This window comes from Pygocentrus nattereri, chromosome 26, assembly GCF_015220715.1.
Source record: "Pygocentrus nattereri isolate fPygNat1 chromosome 26, fPygNat1.pri, whole genome shotgun sequence".
Classification (NCBI taxonomy): domain Eukaryota; kingdom Metazoa; phylum Chordata; class Actinopteri; order Characiformes; family Serrasalmidae; genus Pygocentrus; species Pygocentrus nattereri.
In genome coordinates this window covers 26,700,001-26,719,929 of record NC_051236.1, presented here as the reverse complement: position 1 = coordinate 26,719,929, position 19,929 = coordinate 26,700,001, and the positions used below count along the sequence as shown (strand labels likewise).

At 39.9% G+C, this 19,929-nt stretch overlaps 1 protein-coding gene across 2 annotated transcripts in view; it reads left to right on the top strand.

The window, feature by feature from the left end:
• Positions 1-1,983: 1,983 nt before the first annotated feature.
• Positions 1,984-19,929, top strand: part of tprg1 (tumor protein p63 regulated 1) — a 35,811-nt gene continuing 17,865 nt past the window's right edge. Inside the window, exons 1-5 of one of the 2 annotated variants that reach the window (XM_037534785.1) lie at positions 2,008-2,075; positions 2,175-2,256; positions 2,400-2,745; positions 3,913-4,004; positions 10,994-11,170. In XM_037534785.1, coding sequence (XP_037390682.1) covers positions 2,509-2,745; positions 3,913-4,004; positions 10,994-11,170 — 506 coding nt within the window. In that variant the 5' untranslated portion in view covers positions 2,008-2,075; positions 2,175-2,256; positions 2,400-2,508. Of the gene's footprint in view, positions 2,076-2,174; positions 2,257-2,399; positions 2,746-3,912; positions 4,005-10,993; positions 11,171-19,929 lie in introns of both variants that reach the window. The other variant, XM_037534784.1, reaches the window with a different exon arrangement.

Genomic DNA, 19,929 nt, shown 5'->3' with positions numbered 1-19,929 from the left:
TAAATGTAATTGTCAAATTAACCCACAGAGAATAAAGAATTAACCATCCTACTTTGCATTTCACTTGCAATAACCCCACTCACATTTGGCAGAAATGCCAGTGCTATCAAAATAAGTTCTCTATAATTCTACTGTTAAATATCAATATTCAAAATATCAAACGCTATGTATTTATACTACTAGTACTAGTTATACTTTATACTACTGCTAATTTTACAAGTAGTTGTACACTATATTTCCAAAAGCATTCGGTCATCTGCCCTCACACGCATATAAACAAGTGATGTCCCATTCTTAAACAAAGGGTACGATATCGGCCCACCCTTTGCAGTTATAACAGCTTCAACTCTTCTGGGAGGGCTTTCCACAAGGTTTATGAGTGTGTTTATGGTCATATTTGTTCTGTGAGGTCAGACACTGGTGTTGGACGAGAAGGCCTGGCTCACAGTCTCCGCTCTAATTCATCCCAAAAGTGTTCTATCGGGTTGAGGTCAGGACTCTGTGCAGGCCAGTCAAGTTCTTCCACACCAAACTCGCTCATCCATGTCTTTATGGACCTGCTTTGTGCACTGGTGTGCAGTCATGTTGGAGCAGGAAGGGGCCGTCCCCAAACTGTTCCCACAAAGTTGGGAGCACGAAATTGTCCAAAATCTCTTGGTGCTGAAGCATTAAAAGTTCCTTTCACTGGAACGAAGGGGCCGAGCCCAACTCCTGAAAAACAACCCCACACCATGATCCCCCCTCCACCAAACTTTATACTTGGCACAGTGCAGTTAGACAAGTACCGTCTCCTGGCAACCGCCAAACACAGAGTCATCCATCGAATTGCCAGACAGAGAAGCGTGATTCATCGCGCCAGAGAACACGTCTCCACTGCTCTAGAGTCCAGTGGCGGTGCTTTATTCCACTGCATTCGAAGCTTTGCATCACGCTTGGTGATGTAAGGCTTGAATGCAGCTGCTCGGCCATGGAAACCCATTCCATGAAGCTCTCTACGCTGTTCTTCAGCTAATCTGAAGGCCACATGAAGTTTGGAGGTCTGTGGCGTTTGACTCTGCAGAAAGTTGGCGACCTCTGTGCACTATGCCCCTCAGCATCCTCTGACCCATTTTACGTACCCTACCACTTCGTGGCTGAGTTACTGTCTTTCCCAATCACTTCCACTTTGTTATAATACCACTGACAGTTGGCTGTGGAATATTTAGACTGGACTTGTTGTACAGGTGGTACCATGCTGGAATTCACTGAGCTCCTGAGAGCGACCCATTCTTTCACTAATGTTTGTAGAAGCAGTCTGCAGGCCTAGGGGCTTGGTTTATACACAGCTGGCCATGGAAGTGGCTGGAACACCTGAATTCAATGATTTGGATGGGTGACTGAATACTTTTGGAAATATAGTATATATAACACATTGACTAAGATGTGCTTAAATGAGTGAATACTGCTGTTCAAAGAAAAACAAGTATCTCCAAAATGGCAACTTTACAGTTTTGTAACGTAAAGAAATTCTGGAGCATTTCTGTTGGTCCATTCATCAAGGGGTTTGCATACAATGTAAAGGGCAGCTGCTCTGCTTGTATGATGCAGAAAAAAACACTTTTTTTTCAGCAGTGATATTATGTAGTTGAAATGCATTTGTGAAAACAAAAATATATACATATAAAATGAAAAATTATTCCATTAAAAGTCAACTTTTAAAAAAGTATGGGCCACGCTTTTCCTGCATTTTTTCAACTAACCTCACTCAAAGTGTTCCACCTTCTTTTTGCCCCCAGGGGATTTGGGTTTGAGACCCCTGTTTAAGAATGTACAGGATGTGCTTGCTCAAACAGTGTCACAGGGCTGCCTTGGCAAATAAACTGCTAGAGTTTCCTAACCAGCAGAATGTCTGAATGTCATCTGCCTGCTGCTGTTGGCCTGTGTTTGTTTTTTTTGTTTTTTCTCACCACCCACTGGTTAAACCGGCTCAGAGAATTGCGGAAGCAGGAAATCGTGTCTCATGCACCTGCCTTTCACTGACGCAGTCCACTCTGACTCTATGCAGCTTTACTCTTCTCTGTATCGCCCACTCACAGGTAAGCCAGTCATTTTCACTGCATTGCTAGAAAAATATGTGTGGAATTGTTTAGGAATAAACACATAAAGTAATTCAAACTCTGCACTGTGTACTACAGCAGGCAGGCTATGATTTGTGTTGTGGTGAGGGTACAAGATGCCTTTTACTTTCATTTTATTCCTTCCTGGATGAACTGAAAGGTGTGCACTCTGCATGCTTTCTTTTCCTCATTTATTTGCTTCCACCTGTTATACTCATAACTTTGGTGTTCATAGAAAACCATTTTGTACTTGCACAAGTTGTGTGGGTTAACTAAGCCTGGATGCTTTTTTCAAAATTACAGGTGCAGCCTAACTGATTCTAGGCAGACGTCTGTCGAGTTTGTGGGTTTATGCTGCTGCATATTCAGCTTGTCAGATAACCAGACTTTACCCAGCCTCAGAAGGAGCAGAATGTCAGAAACAGAGGAGTTGTTCAAGGCTGTGCAGCTTGACCAAAATGCTGCAGAGTCCACTAAACCAGAGCCAGAGATCCCTCAGCCTTGTTTGAGTGGAGCTGACCCGGCCAGCACTCAGACACCAGAAACAGGAGAGGGAACACCAGCCCCAGCATCCACTGAGGCTGCCCAAGGGGGGAGGTGGACCTCCGCTGTGGAGCAGTTCAAGCTCAAGAGATTCTTTGTCCTTCGGGTAACATGACAACTTATTCTTTTGTCAAAATCTTAACCTGTGCACTTTTAAAAAATAAAGGTTTCTGAATGGTTCAGATATACAGTTCTTAGAACCTTTAATTGGTATAGAACTTTCATTATATGTTGGTTATTTATACTTAAGGAGGGTTCTCACATTTACATATCTCATTAACAAATATCCACTGAAATGTTTTTAACGAATCAAACACTGTCCTTCTATGGCCCAGGGGACCAATCCTGGTCCTGGACCCCAACCCTCCTGGCTCTAATATTCAGATGCCTCTGAAGGCCTTTAATACCTGGATCAGTGTTGGAGCTAAACTCTGCAGGGTGATAGAACTCCAGGACCAAGATGGGGCATCTCTGTTCTATTGCATTGTTAAAGAACCCTTTTTTGTCACATTTATTATTAAGTCTGTACGATTTCTGGTATGGTAGTGTTCTGCTGATATTTCATGTGTCTGCTCAAAGGGAGTTACATTATCAATCAAATAAAGGAAAAACTTGAGGTTTAATGTCACAAAGGATACTACAAATTGGGATCATATCCATGGTATATGAGCCTAGCTAAGTTCCATTATCAGTCTGCTCTCACAACAGACTATTGTTTTATGGCAAAACACAATTTCTTCCCATTGTATATTGTTTTTGATTGGTTTAACATTTGTCATTTCGTTCTAACAATGGACTGCTCCTTGCCGCACCCACTGTAAACATGCTTAATGGCATGTTAAGCTAACAGAGTAAGACTCACCTTTCCTTCTCCATAACGCTCACCTTTTTCTACTTATTATTTCCAGCCTAACACACAGTCCTTGTCTGGAGGCAGCAGATCCAGCTCTTTTTTGCTCTGACCTGGAAACATTTGGTTACCAAATAGTGTCTCTATGGCAGCTCTGACACTGAGACATTGTTCAGTTTGCAGAGTGCACTCAAAGTTCAGAGAGCACGCTGTCATAAGAATGCTCAGGCTCCCACTAAGCCATTTCTACTGAAATATTAAAAGGCATTTGTTGTAGCAGCTTGTCACTGAATAGTGTTTGGAGGACACATCTGGCACATCTTTACTGACTTTACTGACTAACTTTGTAGAAGTAATCACTCTCGTTTTTGCACTAATCCTGCAGCGCAAGACTAACTTTGTTACTTTTTGTTCCTGCTTTAGCCCGGGACTCTGGATCATGCCATCGAGGATATCAAAGCTGTGGTAAACCCCAAGGATGATGGCGCTGTCGAGAGCATTTGGCTAATGGCTGAGTATGTTTCTACCTTTTCAGTTCATTTAATCCTGAAAATAAACAACAAAGTTTTTTGAAATTTTGAAAAATCTAAGAAAAGTTATGATGAAGAGACATTCAAATTCCGCACTAGTTCTAGGACACTATTCAAATGTAAGCCCTGTTGAGACATTGACCATGTTAAAGATTTTGTGTCAAAAGTTTTATCTCTTGTGTTGTGAAGCCTGTGCTCAGACTGGTCTCAGGCAGACTTGATCTACTCATCAGAGGCTTTTGGATAAACTTGTTCAAGCTCGAGTGCACACTGTCATTATAGCTAAAGGGGGACATTCACGCATTCATCGCACTTAATTTGAAAGCCATGGAAAAACAAAGCATTTGGACTTGGACAAAGCTTCTGGACCCCACTGTAGATACATACAATAGATATGTCATCTGATTGATTCCAGTATGTGTCTCAAAAGCTCCTCCAACATGAATAATTAAATACTTATGTGGCCCTAATACTTATAATTACTCCACAAACCCAATCGCCTGCCTGTCTGACAGCATCGATTCTCAACTCAGTCAGAGATGTAGTTTTTGTGTTTCTAGACATGTTCATGGCTCTGCATGCACACAAACTGAGCCCAGCACCAGGAGTTTGTTTGCATTGTTGCATTCGTTCCTCAGAGGAAGATTGCACTATTACCCTGAAGTTCCGCTTTGAGAAACTACGTTAACTGTCTCTGGTTAAGGACTTCCCTTTCTTTACTTACATATAATTTAAAACATCATCTGTCATAACATCAGTTACACTCTTGTTGCTTATTGTGTGGTAGGGAAGTGACATATATGTAAATGGCAAACAAATCATAGTGTGTCAAGCAATGCTCTACAGATAAACGTGCTTGTCAGCCATCAACCTACAATCACGTCACCCATATGGACCAAAGTGGTGGCATATGGTGCGGTCTCTGTGCTCTGTCTTACTGTTGCTGGAGCTTGCACAAGTATTCTGAATAGACCATTTTATACTAACGTCTTAGAGATGCCAAAGTGCAGAATGGCTGCAGCTGACAGTCCATTATTCAGCCATGTGTTCTGTAAGTAAGTAAGATGTGCAGGAAATTATTAAAGTGAAATAAACAGGCAGCAAAACAGGGCTGCTGGAGGACGTTTAGCTAAATGCGCCGGCTGATGTCAACTCCTATCTGTCTGGATGCAGGCTTTCAGGAAACTCTTTTAAGACCTTACCACGTGAAAATGAATAATATATCTCATTTTCCCCGGCCCAAAACACACACAGACACACACACACACACACACACCTAGTTCCTGCTCTGTGGGTTGAGTTGTTCATCTACCCAGGAGTCTAAATGCAATCTTTGTGACCTGTGCTATTGTTTTATAGAAGGCTTTGCTGAAAATAATTTATGTGCCGCTGTGTGTTACGTCAGGTGGTATCATGTATGTAGCTATAAATTCGGGCATGAAATTGCATGGCTTGAGTAGTGCCTGTGCTGAGGGGGTTATTGTTTAAATACTATGCACAGGATTGCAGTGTTTGCACTGCAATATTCACATGTGTAGTCCAATGTATTGGGCTCCAGCAGATAACCCATTAGAGACCTTCGAAGAGTTATTATTATAATTTTGCTATACTACATATCGCTGCTGTCGGAAGAAAACCTCGTATCTCCGTTTTTGTTGTTTTTCAGTTTTTGACATCATTTGGTAAAGTCTGTTGATCTAAATTTCATGATGAATGGACTGAAAGAAACAACCCAAAATGACTTGAAAATAATTCTGGTTCCGTTGACTTACAGTAAAAGTAAAGTAGGTTTTTTTCCTTCTCCTGTAAAGTTACCTTTTTGGAGATGGGAGGTTTTCTTCCGACAACAGCGATATATTACACAATTACATAGGTGACTAGAAAAGTGTGTTTCCTGAAGAAAATTGAGACTGCACAGCCTATGCATATGTTCAATATTGCAAGAATGTCCCAGATGGTTGCTATGATATTTTATAGTCTTTTGCTAAAAGCATGCTTAGGTATCCAAGGTAGCTGCTATGCTGTTAGTAGACAGGTGTATTATAGTGTTTCAGGTGGATGCTAGGACAGCAGCTGCAGCTCCACAGCAGAATTAAAAAATAAAATAATCCTCTTCTACAGTAAAATAAAGCTCTGCTGATCATTATAACACTGTTTTAACAATAATCGGTCTTAAATGTTGAAATTGTATAATTTATAACTGCTAGTTCACCCTTTAACCCTGAAGGTTGGCGGGAAGACTGCTGGTCACCATAACAACTCGGACAACAATCTCGCCTAGCTAGCAGCGACGAAAAACGGTCAAACACTAAAAAGTCGCAAAGCAAAGCTTCTCATTCACCAGCTTCTTTTTCAAATTGTCCTGTTCCAACTTAAATGGTGCAGCAGTTACATTCTGGCGCCTCAGGCAAAATTTAAGATGGAACAGAAAAATTAGAGCAAGACGCTGGAGATTCAGAATCGACTTCAGCCTCGTAAGAAATTAACGTTGAGAGACTCTATACAATAAACTACTCTAGTTTTGAGGAAAAGTTTCCTGCTAGAAATTAGAGAAAAGTGGCTATAGCTGAACTAAAGCTTGAAGCAGAGAAAAAAGTCTTATATTTATTTTTTATATTATGTTTTTTAGCCTAAAGTAGGACATTAGCACATACTGAGACATATTTACAGCCATGACAGTGAAATGGACATAAAATGTTATGACCAAGGTGGTTTTATTTTTATTAAAAGGACAAAATGGCTCTTCTTAACATTTGGGTGTGCAATCACTTATTACATAGATATGTTATATTTCTATTTATACATTGTTTTATATTTCATATTATATTTACATTTTACCTAAAGTTTGTATTCAGCTCACATTTCTGTGAACTGTCAAAATGTCAGAAAATGGGAATTTATGGCAATAATGCAGAAAAAGTAAAGCATAAACCAAACTCTTTGCACAATAATAATGTATCATCTTGTTCAAATCATAGTAAAATACATCTTCTAAATAAATATAAATTTTAAATCAGTACTTTTGACTTGAAATGTCTACTTGTTTCATTGGGCTTTATATACATTATGCTTTTGTTATCACTAGGAATAGCTGTAATTTCTAAGGGTTAAAGTCTGAGGGTGTGCACTCTCTGAACTTTGATGTTTAGTGCCAGTTGTTGAGCTTGTTGGGAAGTAATGTTTGCCTTCTGAGCTATGGAGAGATTGCTGTGTTTGAAGGGTCCAGGTTGGCTTGAGGAAGACTCTGTTTACAGTATCATCCTCACAGTCCCTGAGGCTGCTCAGGAGTAAATGAGTGTGTGTTTGTGTGTGTGGTGGGGGCTCATTTCACACCTCCACGTCCCCTAGACCCTCATGACCATGAAAGGTGATATTTGCTCTCATGTATTATGTAAAACTTTATTTATTTAATTTCCAATAAAAACGTTCATTAAGTGCAAGCTATTCATTTTTCAGCATCAGGAAGAAAATGTCGCTTGTGGGTTAAACTTTACAAGAGAAAGCAAAATGTCATTGATTTTAAAATAAGTGAGTGTAAAGAGTTTTTATTACAAGTAATTTTGGATTTGTCCATAATGATCAATATAATGATACATTTAAAAGAAAATTACACAGAAGCCTCAACAACTAAATCTAGTATCATGTTTTGTTTATTTTATCCCAATCTTATGTGCTTTAGTGTTCCTCCATTCTTTTCAGGAGTTTTGTACAGCACCCCTCAAGCACCTTCGAAGTTCTTAGAAGTCCTAAAAGTTGGTTGCATTTTCTGATTCTCATAATCCAAGTAATCCCATATCCAAAGTTTGACTCATCAGTCCATAAAACTTCACCTTAGATCTCAGATGTCCATTAATGTTCTAGTGCAAATGTTCAAATCAAGAAAACTTGCAAATCAAACAAAAAAAGCTGCTGGTGTTCTGAGAACAATGGACTCACAAGCCTGGAGTCCAGACCTCAGCATTACTGAATGTGTTTGGGATTACTTTGATCATGAGAAGCAGAAAACGCATTCAGCTTCTTAGACTTCTAAGAACTTTGAAGGTGTTTAAAAGAAGCATGGACAAATATCCCTGCAGATTTTTTTTGTTGAAAACTAAAGTCTTCTCAAAAGAATGGAAGCTGTAATAAAGTTAAAGAGTGAACACACTAAATACTAACGATAAATTATGTTGGACAACTAATATAACATAAATATCTGGACAACTCCACAATCACATGTTCTCAAAGTTCCCTGCTGAGAGACACTCCAAGAAAAGATTTAGAAGGAGGGAGAAGAAAACAGAGGGTTGTTTTGTCATAAATCGTGTTCTCCTTCACATGTTCTGTCTAAATCAGTCTCTCCTCTCTCCTCTGCCCCACAGCCCTTCTTAATACACGTGCGCACCTGCAGCAGCAGCACACTGAAGCTAAAATGCTGGAGTGCGAGCCGCCTGTATTTGGTGTTTGTCTCAAAAAAGGTCATTCATATTCAGGGCTCATGTGTCACTGATTCGCCTTCTGTCTTTCTTCTTTGTGTCGGTGTCGCGTTTGGGACCTGAAGATGCAGGCATTCATATTTGATGAGGTTTTTGCCAATGGCAATTCTTGAAATTTTGAAGCTTTTAGAGTATGTACATAATTGAGAGGCTTTTGTCTTACCTCAAAATAACTCAACACAAAATCCGCTCCACTCTGTCAAAATATGCCACCCACAACTGCAGAATTACACAGACGTGTGCACAAACTCCTCAAGCAACCACGTTTACAGGCCCCATGAACATCCACCGTACACCCAAGACACCAGCGTGCTTTCTTAATTTCTAAGAATTACAGCGCAGTCAGTTAAGCGTTTTCCCCTTTTTTTTTTTTTTTTTTCTGCGATTTATTTTAGTCTGATAATACACGATGTGGCTCACTCCTTCTTAGCATCACAGCTTGAGATGTAATTATTCTGTTTGCATTGAATTTATTCAAGACACCCTGAGCGCTAATCTCTAAAAGCCAAATAGATTGAAACAGCGCTCATTTCTCACAGGTTTCATTCCCTCCATTATGTCGCTGACACCTTGGTGCTTAATCCATCTTTCTCTAATTTAATTTCCAGCAGCATTTTTTTTCATCTTTGCTGAAAGCAGAGCTGGATGTGTTAGCAGCAGCCTGTTGTGAATATAGGCCAGTGTTAGCAGAGCTGGGCTAATGTGTGCAGCTCTGAGTGGAGCTCTGAAGTCAGGCAGGCCCAGTAGGAGCCTGAAGAACCCACTCTAATATCCCAACTAGTCAGAGCTGAGCCCTGGAAAGAGTTCATAATACCAAGATTGCAGCGAATGTTTGTTTTTTAATTAAATATAGGTCTTCATATGAATGCGTGTGTCTCTCTGTCCCCTTGTATCTCTCTGTAGGCCTACAAAATCTATGTTGGAAGACACTGACATCAAGTAATCCCTTAAACCGATCAGAATGAATGCAGATTAAGTAGGCCATGGCTCCTTACCTTAGCCTCGTCCCCTACAAACCAAAGTCTCTTTAGTTGCGTGTCATCCGGCAGCAGTGAGCGCTTAGGCTCTGCAACATGGCTCGAATATAAAAACATGTCTATGATGCTTACTACCAGTTCCACAATTACACATGAGGTTAAACTGACTCTCCTTCTTTTAAATGAAAACCATGCGAGGACAACCGTATTTACCTCATTGTTTTTTTGTTAATATATGTTTGTTCTGAAATTGACACCTAAAACTTTGTTCCCAAAAATTGGGACAGGAGCAATTTAAGACTAGAAACGTTGTTCAGAAAACATGTTAGAAGAGGTGGTGTAATCATGCTTGGGTATAAAAGGAGCATCCAGGAAAAGCCTCATTCTTTATGAGTGAAGATGGGTCGAGACTTTGCTAAACAAATGCATCAGCAAATAATGCTATTCACTTTCAAGTAAAAAACCTCCCTTAAAGGATTTGAAGTATTTCACTCTCTATAGTGCATAATATTATCAGAATGTTCAGGGAACCCAGAAAATCTTTGTGTGTTAAAAGCAAAGCCAAAAACTGCAAAAGAATGCCTGTAATTTTTAGCTTCTCTGAGCACTGCATTAAAAACCAGCATGCTTCTGTGATGAATGTCACTGCATAGGCTCAGGAATTCTTTTTCCCTCACATTGAAAAGACTGCACTATGTACAGTGCAAGTCATATAATTAGTCAACAATGTCCAAAAACACTGTCGATTTCTTTGGTCTAGAGCTCATCTGAAATGAATGGATGCACAGTGAAAATATGTATTGTGGCCTGATAAGTCAATTAGCCATCTGGAAAATGGGAAAAAATAAGGCTATCAGGGCTGGGTGAATTATCCTAACTGAATTAGCATGAGAATTTTATTAGTAGTAGTATTAGTAGTTTAGTATTAGCAATAGTGTTAGTAGTTTAGTATTAATAGTTTTATTAGTAGTTAGTAGTAGTAATAGTAATTATTAGTAGTTTGCTATTAGTAGTAGTATTAGTAGTAGTATTCATAGTTTATTATTAGTATTAGTAGTCTAGTGTTAGTAGTGGTATTAGTAGTTTGCTATTGTTAGTAGTATTAGTAGTCTAATTTTAGTAGTAGTATTAGCAGTTTGGTGTTAGTAGTATTAGTAGTCTAATTTTAGTAGTAGTATTAGTAGTTTGGTATTAGTAGTTTGCTATTGTTAGTAGTACTAGTAGTCTAATTTTAGCAGTAGTATTAGCAGTTTGGTGTTAGTAGTATTAGTAGTCTAATTTTAGCAGTAGTATTAGCAGTTTGGTGTTAGTAGTATTAGTAGTCTAATTTTAGTAGTAGTATTAGCAGTTTGGTGTTAGTAGTATTAGTAGTCTAATTTTAGTAGTAGTATTAGTAATTTTAAGCTGAGTTGATTTGACCAGTATTGTAGTCGTGTCACCTAAAGATTTTAAATCTCCCTCTCCCTCTCCCTGTCTCTCTCTTTCCCTCTCTCTCTCTCTCTCTCTCTCTCTTTTTCTCCAGGATTGATCATTGGAACAATGAGAAAGAGCGGCTTGTGCTCATCACAGAGAACTCGCTCCTCATCTGCAAGTATGACTTCATCATGCTGAACTGTGAGCAGATCCAAAGAGTTCCACTTAACTTTGTGGATCGCATTACTCACGGGACCTTCTCCTTCCCCCCTCGCTCCCTCCTTAAGTGAGTAACTCTCTGTGCTTCTGTAGTACCCTATCTCCTTCTTTATCAAAGACCAGAACATCTTACCTGAGTGACCACCTTTCTACAGAATTCTGTCACTACCCAACAGGCAGTGGCGTAACTACCAGCAGTGCACACAGGCCAGTCGCATTAGTGAGGGGGTGGCGGGGGTCGGAAGAGGGAGGGGGCTAATGTCATTACTGGACCCTTGTTGCTACTTATATATAAAATATTAATATATTTCAACCATTTGCCTACATTAGTGCACCAACGTGATGATAGATTACAGTAGTTAAGGAAACAAGTTTTTTTTTGCTCATTAAAGTTTATATTTGTACAGGGATCATATTCATGTTTTTTGCACTAGGGCCTTATAGGATTGTAGAACTAAAGATTAACTTGTTAGTAGCATTTTAATGGAAGCTGAAGACCAGATTAGAGTATATGTGTTGCAATCACACGTCTATATTAAGTAAAAGGCATTTCCCAGTGTTTTTCAACTTACCTGCTATCTGCTACATCCATATTGTATTATCATTGACCATGGACAGTAATTTCAGTGCATTTTCCTGTGCTTAGAAAAGAACAGAAAATCAATTGACTTGAAACTGTGTTATAATAAAAGCCAATGGGCAGTCACTGAAGTCCATGAATAAAAGTTTGAAATATGTGGTGTCACAGCTATGACCATTACAGTCTAAGGACACAGGCCTGCATTTACATGTTGGTGTTTAAAGAAACTGCATTCTGTACCTCATAGTGTTATGCAGCCATGGAAACATTGTCATATTGATAGCATCACCCGTGACAGTGGATGATTATCAGAAAAAAACTTTAGCAGTGTAGTTTGCTTACTTAAGGTAGAAAAAGGCAGGAGGACACTCTGTACTCTTTACATTTTTATTGGTTGTATAGACGGGTGTCTGTGCAACATCATCACATAGCTGCATGAACAACTATGGGGCAGAAAGCAACAGAGAGCAGCTTGCTTAATGGCAGCACTCTTCACAGCATACAGCAACAATGACAAGGAGTTGTTGTGCAGTAAACTGCACCAACCGCAGAGAAGGGGATCACATCCTTTACCAAACAGCGCAGAAGAATATGTATCCAGGCCATCCAATGGGTGGCCTGGGGTCCCAATGGTCTCAAAGACCCTGAAAGACTATGCAGAGCCCACTTCATGTCTGAATGTAGTGTGTTTTTTTGATAGGGTGATTGGCTATCAACACATCCAAAGTAGTTTTGATACTGGTAGTTTTTCTGACGTGGTGTTTTATACGAGGCTGAAGTCAACTTCCTATTCACCACCTTCTTGTTTGAATTTTCTCTCCATCTCAAATGGTGCATGAGAGGGCAGTGGCCTTAGGTGCCACAATGTAACTGCTGCACCACTTAAGGTGGAGTTGGAAAATTGGAGCAACAAGTTGGTGTATAAGAAGCTGCTTTCAGCTCTGTGTGATTTAGGCGATCAAAATATCCTACGTATGTAGGGGTCTGCCTATAAATATGCGTAGGACATTTTGACAAGGTTGCACAATTCATCAGAGGGCTGGTACGTTTCTGTTTGCTGACATTAGCTACTTAGCTAATGAGTAAGTTAGCACTGTGTGTGATTCATATCAATGATAGCTGAACTAAATAATCTTGGTTTGGTTCAATAGGTCATAGTCAACTGACTGGCCAACTAAATTGCCTATTTACTTAGCTTAGCAACACTAACAGTATCACCAAGCTCCTGATGCTGGTAAATAAAGAGAGAAACTCAAAAGCAACTAGGTAGATTGGGAAATTCACAGGAGAGGTCAGCAAGCTATAAAGGTTTTTGTGCTTTGGATAGCTCCTATTAGCTAAGTCTATGATGATGACAACAGCTGGCGTAATGCTGCAATCTCATGACTAAGTTACCAAAGCAGTTTTGCCTCCTGGCTGTGTGCACTCCCAGTAATGTTTGTAAACAGGAAACCTGTCTATAACGCTGAGTGCATACATCTCACATTTTTCTTGTCTTTTATTTTTTCCACTGAGCTTCACATAATGTTTATGGTGGTGTGATGTGTTTGGTTTTACATACCAAAAACAGTCTTAATGACTTTTACATGAACATTTTCCAACCTCTCTCCATCCCTCAGAATCAAACGGGCCATTTTGCTGTGCCTTTAAGACTGATATATGTAAATAACCTTTGTTCTGATTTGCTGCCCTGTACTGTGCCTCATTTAGAGAGCAGCCCGGGTTAAAACACTCCTTCACTAACTTCAGGGTGAACGGGTGAGGGGAAACTGGTGTATATGGAATAGGCAGATGTATTTGGATGATCTGGCTTTTCATGACATCACAAATACAATGAATTCAGAATTAGCTTAGTTTGCATATATGGCCTGAGGACAGGGTTATACGTTTCGAAATCTTAGCAGTGTTTACATACTGTAATGAACTCTTTTTTCCAAAAAGTGAGAAGATTGGGGTTTGTCATGATATGGGCTCTTTTTGAAAACCTTACTAGGGACTGGGACTGCGAATTAGCTTCTGTTAAAAGCCCTATGTGCATTACATGAGCTACATTGCATGTAAAAAGGTTCATTTATATTGTCAATGTCAAATAAACAGTAAATAGTGGTATGCATTTGAAATTTATTACTCCCATAAAACAGCTTCCAGTTAACTTCCAGTAATCAAACAGAGCCTGTGAAACTCTACCCACACCACTATGCTGGTGACGTATTACTACAAATTCCTCCCTCTGGAAAACTAGTCCCATCACAGAAAGAATGAGTTATAGTGATATTACAGTGTCTACCCATCGGCTTCTATAAGTGGGTTTTGAATTAAGGAAGTATGGGCGAAATGTGTCAAAGTGATTTTTCATGAAAAATGGCCGATGCTACAGATTGAGCCGATCCAGATTAGATTGAAAAGTGCTGGAGTTTTGCCTTCATACCCATTTTATAACTCTTTCCTCTGGTTAGTCTGTATAGATGTCCTGATTAACCTTGGACCGATTCTTCCGTGCTCTCTGCACAGCAGCTTTGTTCTTTTGCTTCCTTTCTTTCCCCATCTGTCCTCATTGTGGGACTAAAATATATGCTGGAGAATGGCATGAATTATTTACCCCAGCAGTACTAACAGTATTTAAAAGGTACCAGTGGGCACGGTGCAATAGGACTTAACCAGTGACAGCACAGCGGAAGGAGGCCAGCCTCTTCCCTTTGACTTTCTTTTTTCTTTTTTTAGTTGCTTGTCTTTTTTTCTGGAGGAGGATTATGTGGAAGTGAATTGGATGTGAGCAGGGCTTTTATGAGGGGGGGTTTGTCAGAAGGGCTCCACAGCCACGCTCTTGTGTAAGTGATTAGTGACAGAAATTAATGTAGGCCTTTCATCCGAACCTTTTAAAGCTGGCTCAGGGGACACCAACCCAAGTAAAACTAATTTGATGAATAAAGCGTAACGTGGCGTGAAGCGCTTAGGAGAGGCAGGCCGTATTGGAGGGGCTTTATCTCCACACATTACATTCAATTATAAATAAAACGCCAGTGAAAACCAGCCCAAAGTGCTGAAGGCACTGGAAAAGCCAGCATTGAAACCGGAGCCTTTCTCTCTCTCTCTCTCCTCCTTCTCTCTCTCTCCTCCTTCTCTTCCCTTTCCTCTGTTTTTTCTATACTCTGTCATGCCATTCCATCTCTGCCCTTCACTCTTTTTGTTTTTTCTCTTTTCCTCTTGGTCTTAATCTTGTTCTCCATGTGGCAGATGCCAGTGCTCCTGACAAATCTCCACTTATCTGAAATCTTTCAGCACGCAAACCATCACAGTCTGCTCTGTCAAACAGGTCCGCACACAAATCATCTTTATTGATCTGTACACACCCCCACCCGCATTTAGAATTTCACCACTGCCAGTCACTGAGATTGATAAATTCTCGATTGTGCTGCGATCAATCACCTTGCTAATCATAACTCACTGATCTCGTCCACACAGGACCTTTAGCTCCCCTTAGCGATGCGGGAAAACGCTTGCAGTTACACAGTGATGCGGCCTCTGTTGGACCTAATTTCTTTATACCATCAAATAGCATCATTCAAATGAATAATTAAGTGAACTGAGTGCCTCTTTGTTCCCTGGCCTCCTCCAAAGTGCAGCCCATGTCAGCATGTATAAGTTGAGCAGTCCCTGCTTTATACATGCGTACAGTCCCTCACTCTAGTAAGAATCCATCCTGAAATGACCCCTGTCTTATTCAGGCAGCACTCTGGAGATCTAGCTCTTGGAAGATTAGCGGTGATGAATCGTTCGCTGTAGCTGTGGGCTATGAATTGTTTCATTTGATCGGTGACGCATTTCCAGGTATAGTGTAATGATGAGTCACACATGAGTAGTATTAGAGGGAGTGGTGCCTGAGTGTGTGTTTCTGCATGTATGTGTTTTCAGGACAAAAATGAAACAACAAAGCTGATAGAACACGACCCTTTCAGGGCCAGGTTAAAGTTTCAGTTTAGCTCCATATTACATACAAAACAATGCAAAAGTCTTGGGCACCAAAGTAAATTATTTGAACTATTTATCTCCGCAATTAATGTGTTTTTGCAAGTAAAACTACTTTATGGACCATTCCACCAAATTAGTTCAAACTACAGTTCCACAGTAAACAGCTAAATAAACAAAAACCAAGTATTTAGACCTCAGATTACCTCGTTAATTTACACTTGTGAATATAATTTTTTTTTTTTTTGCATTTTCTTTTCAATTTTTTAAAAATTAAGTTACTTTGGAAGCTTTAAATTAATGATGAGTTTAATTTAAAAACTAGTCCATAGGTGGAGCCTTTTTTAGCCATGCCCTGGAAGTTTAGAGCAGGAAGTGAGACTACATCCCTGTCCTTCATGGCCACATAGTGAGAAGTTAGATCCAGTTGTTTTGAAGAAAATGTGTAAGTTGCGTTTGCTTGCCAGTGTTTTTGTGCTCAAAATTAGCTTAAATTTTCAATATTGAAACATTTGGTGATTGAAACATTGTTAATGTTTTTATAGTACTAAAAAGGAATGTTCAGTTATTTAGTTCAGTAATATAAACATAAGTAAGACGTAGAGTAACAGGCAAGAGGATTTTAGTCCAAATCAAGTCCAGAGTGGACCTCAGAATTTTAAACAAATTTGTTTGAATTGTCCAAATAATATAAGAATAAATACAAACAAAATTCCAGTAGAAGATGAAAAGGATGTCTTGTTTTCCTGTGAAGTCATTGATATCTTGGTAAGAAGAATACAGATAAAAAGAATAATAAACAGGGTTAGTTCGACCACCCTTTGCGTGTTTAATTTCCACTCAAAGCAGCCATTAAATACAGGCTACTCATTTCTCAGAGATATTTCTGATGTGATCACATATAAGATTACCAACTTGCATTAGGAAGAGGAAATTCAAAGTGAAATACTATATAAACAATGTAGGGGAAAAAGGACTCCTAACAACTGTGCAAGACCTGGTAGACCACTGAAAACATCACTGGCAGCTTAACTGTACTTGAAGTTTTCACTTTTGAGAGAAAATCAAGTTCCACTCTTTCTTCAGATCTGAAAAAATGCACAGGTGTTTCTGTCCATCCTTCCACTGAGAGAAGGACAACTTAACACTGAAAAACAGAAATAAAAACAGAATACGATGATTTGCAAATTCTTTTCAACCTGTATTCAATTGAATACACTACAAAGACAAGATATTTCATGTTCAAACGGATAAACTTTATTGTTTTTTGCAAATATTCACTCATTTTGAATTTGATGCCTGCAACACGTTCCAAAGAAGTTGGGACAGGGGCGTGTTTACCACTGTGTTACATCACCTTTCCTTTTAACAACACTCAGTAAACGTTTGGGAACTGAGGACACTGATTGTTGAAGCTTTGTAGGTGGAATTCTTTCCCATTCTTGCTTGATGTACAACTTCAGTTACTCAACAGTCCGGGGTCTCCACTGTCGTATTTTGTGCTTCATAAAGTGCCACACATTTTCAATGGGAGACAGGTCTGGACTGCAGGCAGGTCAGTCTAGTACCCACACTCTTTTACTACGAAGCCTCGCTGTTGTAACACGTGCAGAATGTGGCTTGGCATCGTCTTGCTGAAATAAGCAGGACGTCCCTGAAAGACGTTGCTTGGATGGCAGCAGATGTTGCTCCAAAACCTGTATGTACCTTTCAGCATTAATGGTGCCTTCACAGATGTGCAGGTTACCCCTGCCATGGGCACTAACACACCCCCATACCATCAGAGATGCTGGCTTTTGAACTTTGCGCTGATAACAATCCGAACAGTCCTTTTCCTCTTTGGCCTGGAGGACACGACGTCCATGATTTCCAAAAACTGTGTGAAGTGTGGACTCGTCAGACCACAGGACACTTTTCCACTTTGCGTCAGTCCATCTCAGATGAGTTCAGGCCCAGAGAAGCCGGCAGCATTTCTGGGTGGTGTTGATATGTGGCTTCGCTTTGCATGGCAGAGTTTTAACTTGCACTTGTAGATGGAGCGACGAACTGTGTTCACTGACAGTGGTTCTCTGAAGTGTTCCTGAGCCCATGTGGGGGTCCGTTACAGAATGATGTGGGTTTTTAATGCAGTGCTGCCTGAGGGATCGAAGGTCACGGGCATTCAGTGTTGGTTTTCTGCCTTGCTGCTTACTTGCAGAGATTTCTCCAGATTCTCTGAATCTTTTGATGATATTATGGACTGTAGATGATGAAATCCCTAAATTCCTTGCAAAAACGTTGTTCTCAACAATGTTGTTCACAAAGTGGTGAACCTCGCCCCGTCCTTGCTTGTGAACGACTGAGCCTTTCAGGGATGCTCCCTTTATACCCAATCATGACACTCACCTGTTTCCATTTAACCTGCTCACCTGTGGAATGTTCCAAACTGGTGTTTTTTGAGCATTCCTCAACTTTCCCAGTCTTTTGTTGCCCCTGTCCCAACTTCTTTGGAACGTGTTGCAGGCATCAAATTCAAAATGAGTGAATATTTGCAAAAAACAAAGTTTATCCGTTTGAACATGAAATATCTTGTCTTTGTAGTGTATTCAATTGAAAATAGGTTGAAAAGAATTTGCAAATCATCGTATTCTGTTATGTTTTACACAACATCCTAACTTCACTGGAATCGGGGTTGTAAATTGAATAGCTTTTGCTTAATAGCTGTTTTGACTGAAAATTAAACAATGTCTCTCTATTTGAATTATGATATCTAGGTACTTACACATCACTATGAGATGAAACCTTCTTTCTCCAGTCTTTGTCCACCTAAATTTGTTTCCAACTAAATATGAAAATGCCTGCTGTCTTCTTCAGAATTACATTCAAAGTTTCTTCTCCTGTTCAGACAGCGATGATACATAAGTTCATGTGTAATATAATATATGACATAATACTATATTGTACATTGTAAAAAAAAAACAGTGTATATTGGTATGTGTGAGGGTGTGTGTGTGTGTGTGAGGGTGTGTGTGTGTGTATAGACCAAGTTTATTGGGGGGACCAAAACCTGTTCATACACTCGTGTTGTGGGGACCACAAGCTGGTCCGTACAACGTAGATCATTGATTTTGTGAGTGTAAGGTTAAGGCTGAGGCTGGGGTTAGTGTTAGGGTCAGTGTTAGGGTTAGGTTTGTGTGGTTGTGCTCATTTTGAGGTCATTTTTAGGGATGGCCTGTTGATCGTGAATCATTTTTGGCTTCCTAGGAGGAGAAAGGAAGGAGAGGGTGTGCTCTCATTCCTTTTCTTTTCTTTTTATTTCATTACAACTCCATTTAGGACATCTCATCTTTTTCCCATGAGTCATGGGAGGTGGACCTGCTCTTCAGTGACTTCCTGAAAAGATCCAAAGAAATATACACATCTGGAGTTTGTAATCTCTCTTCTTTTTGTTTACTGCAAAGGATCTCTGGTGATGCAGGGCTGCACCTCTGTCATGTCTGAGTCACTGGTTCATGTTAAAGCTTTGCTGCTGGTAGTGAAGAGGCTCTGAAACATGTTAGTAACCTGCACTAAATGTTGGAGGAACTTATTATTGTAGTTTGCAGTCACCTCTGTCATTTCTTAAAGCAAGTTCACAGAGCCAGTGAGAGGCAGAGAGAGCGCAGTGTGCTGCAGACGGGAGTCGAGGATGTGTTTTTGAAAAGTGCTTTTCTCTCAAGCTGTCTAGACTAGGTAATTACCCAGTTACCCTGCACATCACTCTCGTCTTCTTTTATTCCTGCAGAGGAGAGCATGTTGTGCGGATTTCAAAGAGCAGCTCTTTCTGAAACGTTTTCAGCAAATTGAGTGTAGGAAAATGGTTCAGAATAGACTCCCTTCTCTCTCTCGCTCTCTCTCTCGCTCTCTCTCTCTCGCTCTTTGTCTCTTTTTCCCCAACTTTGTATGTGAAGCATTCTAAAATGCAAACACAGGATTTTATGCTTTAAATGATTCAGGCTGCATGATCAATAACAGGCCTTAGATTACATTACAGACTGCAAGAGATGCTGTATATCTGTCCCATTGTCTTGGGTGTTAGATCATAGTCCATTACTGTATGATGTAAAGTGTCTTCTTTTGGCACTTTTGTTGCCTTCATGTCCCTCTAAGCAGTGCTTATAGTGCTTATTATCATATTATTCTCAGCAGCCGTGTCCATGCATGCAGCAGAATCTGAATCCAACCTAACAGGTAGTTCATGTTAACATAGACACAGTGACCTGATTCAGCATCACCCACAAGTAGTGAGTAAACACCACTAC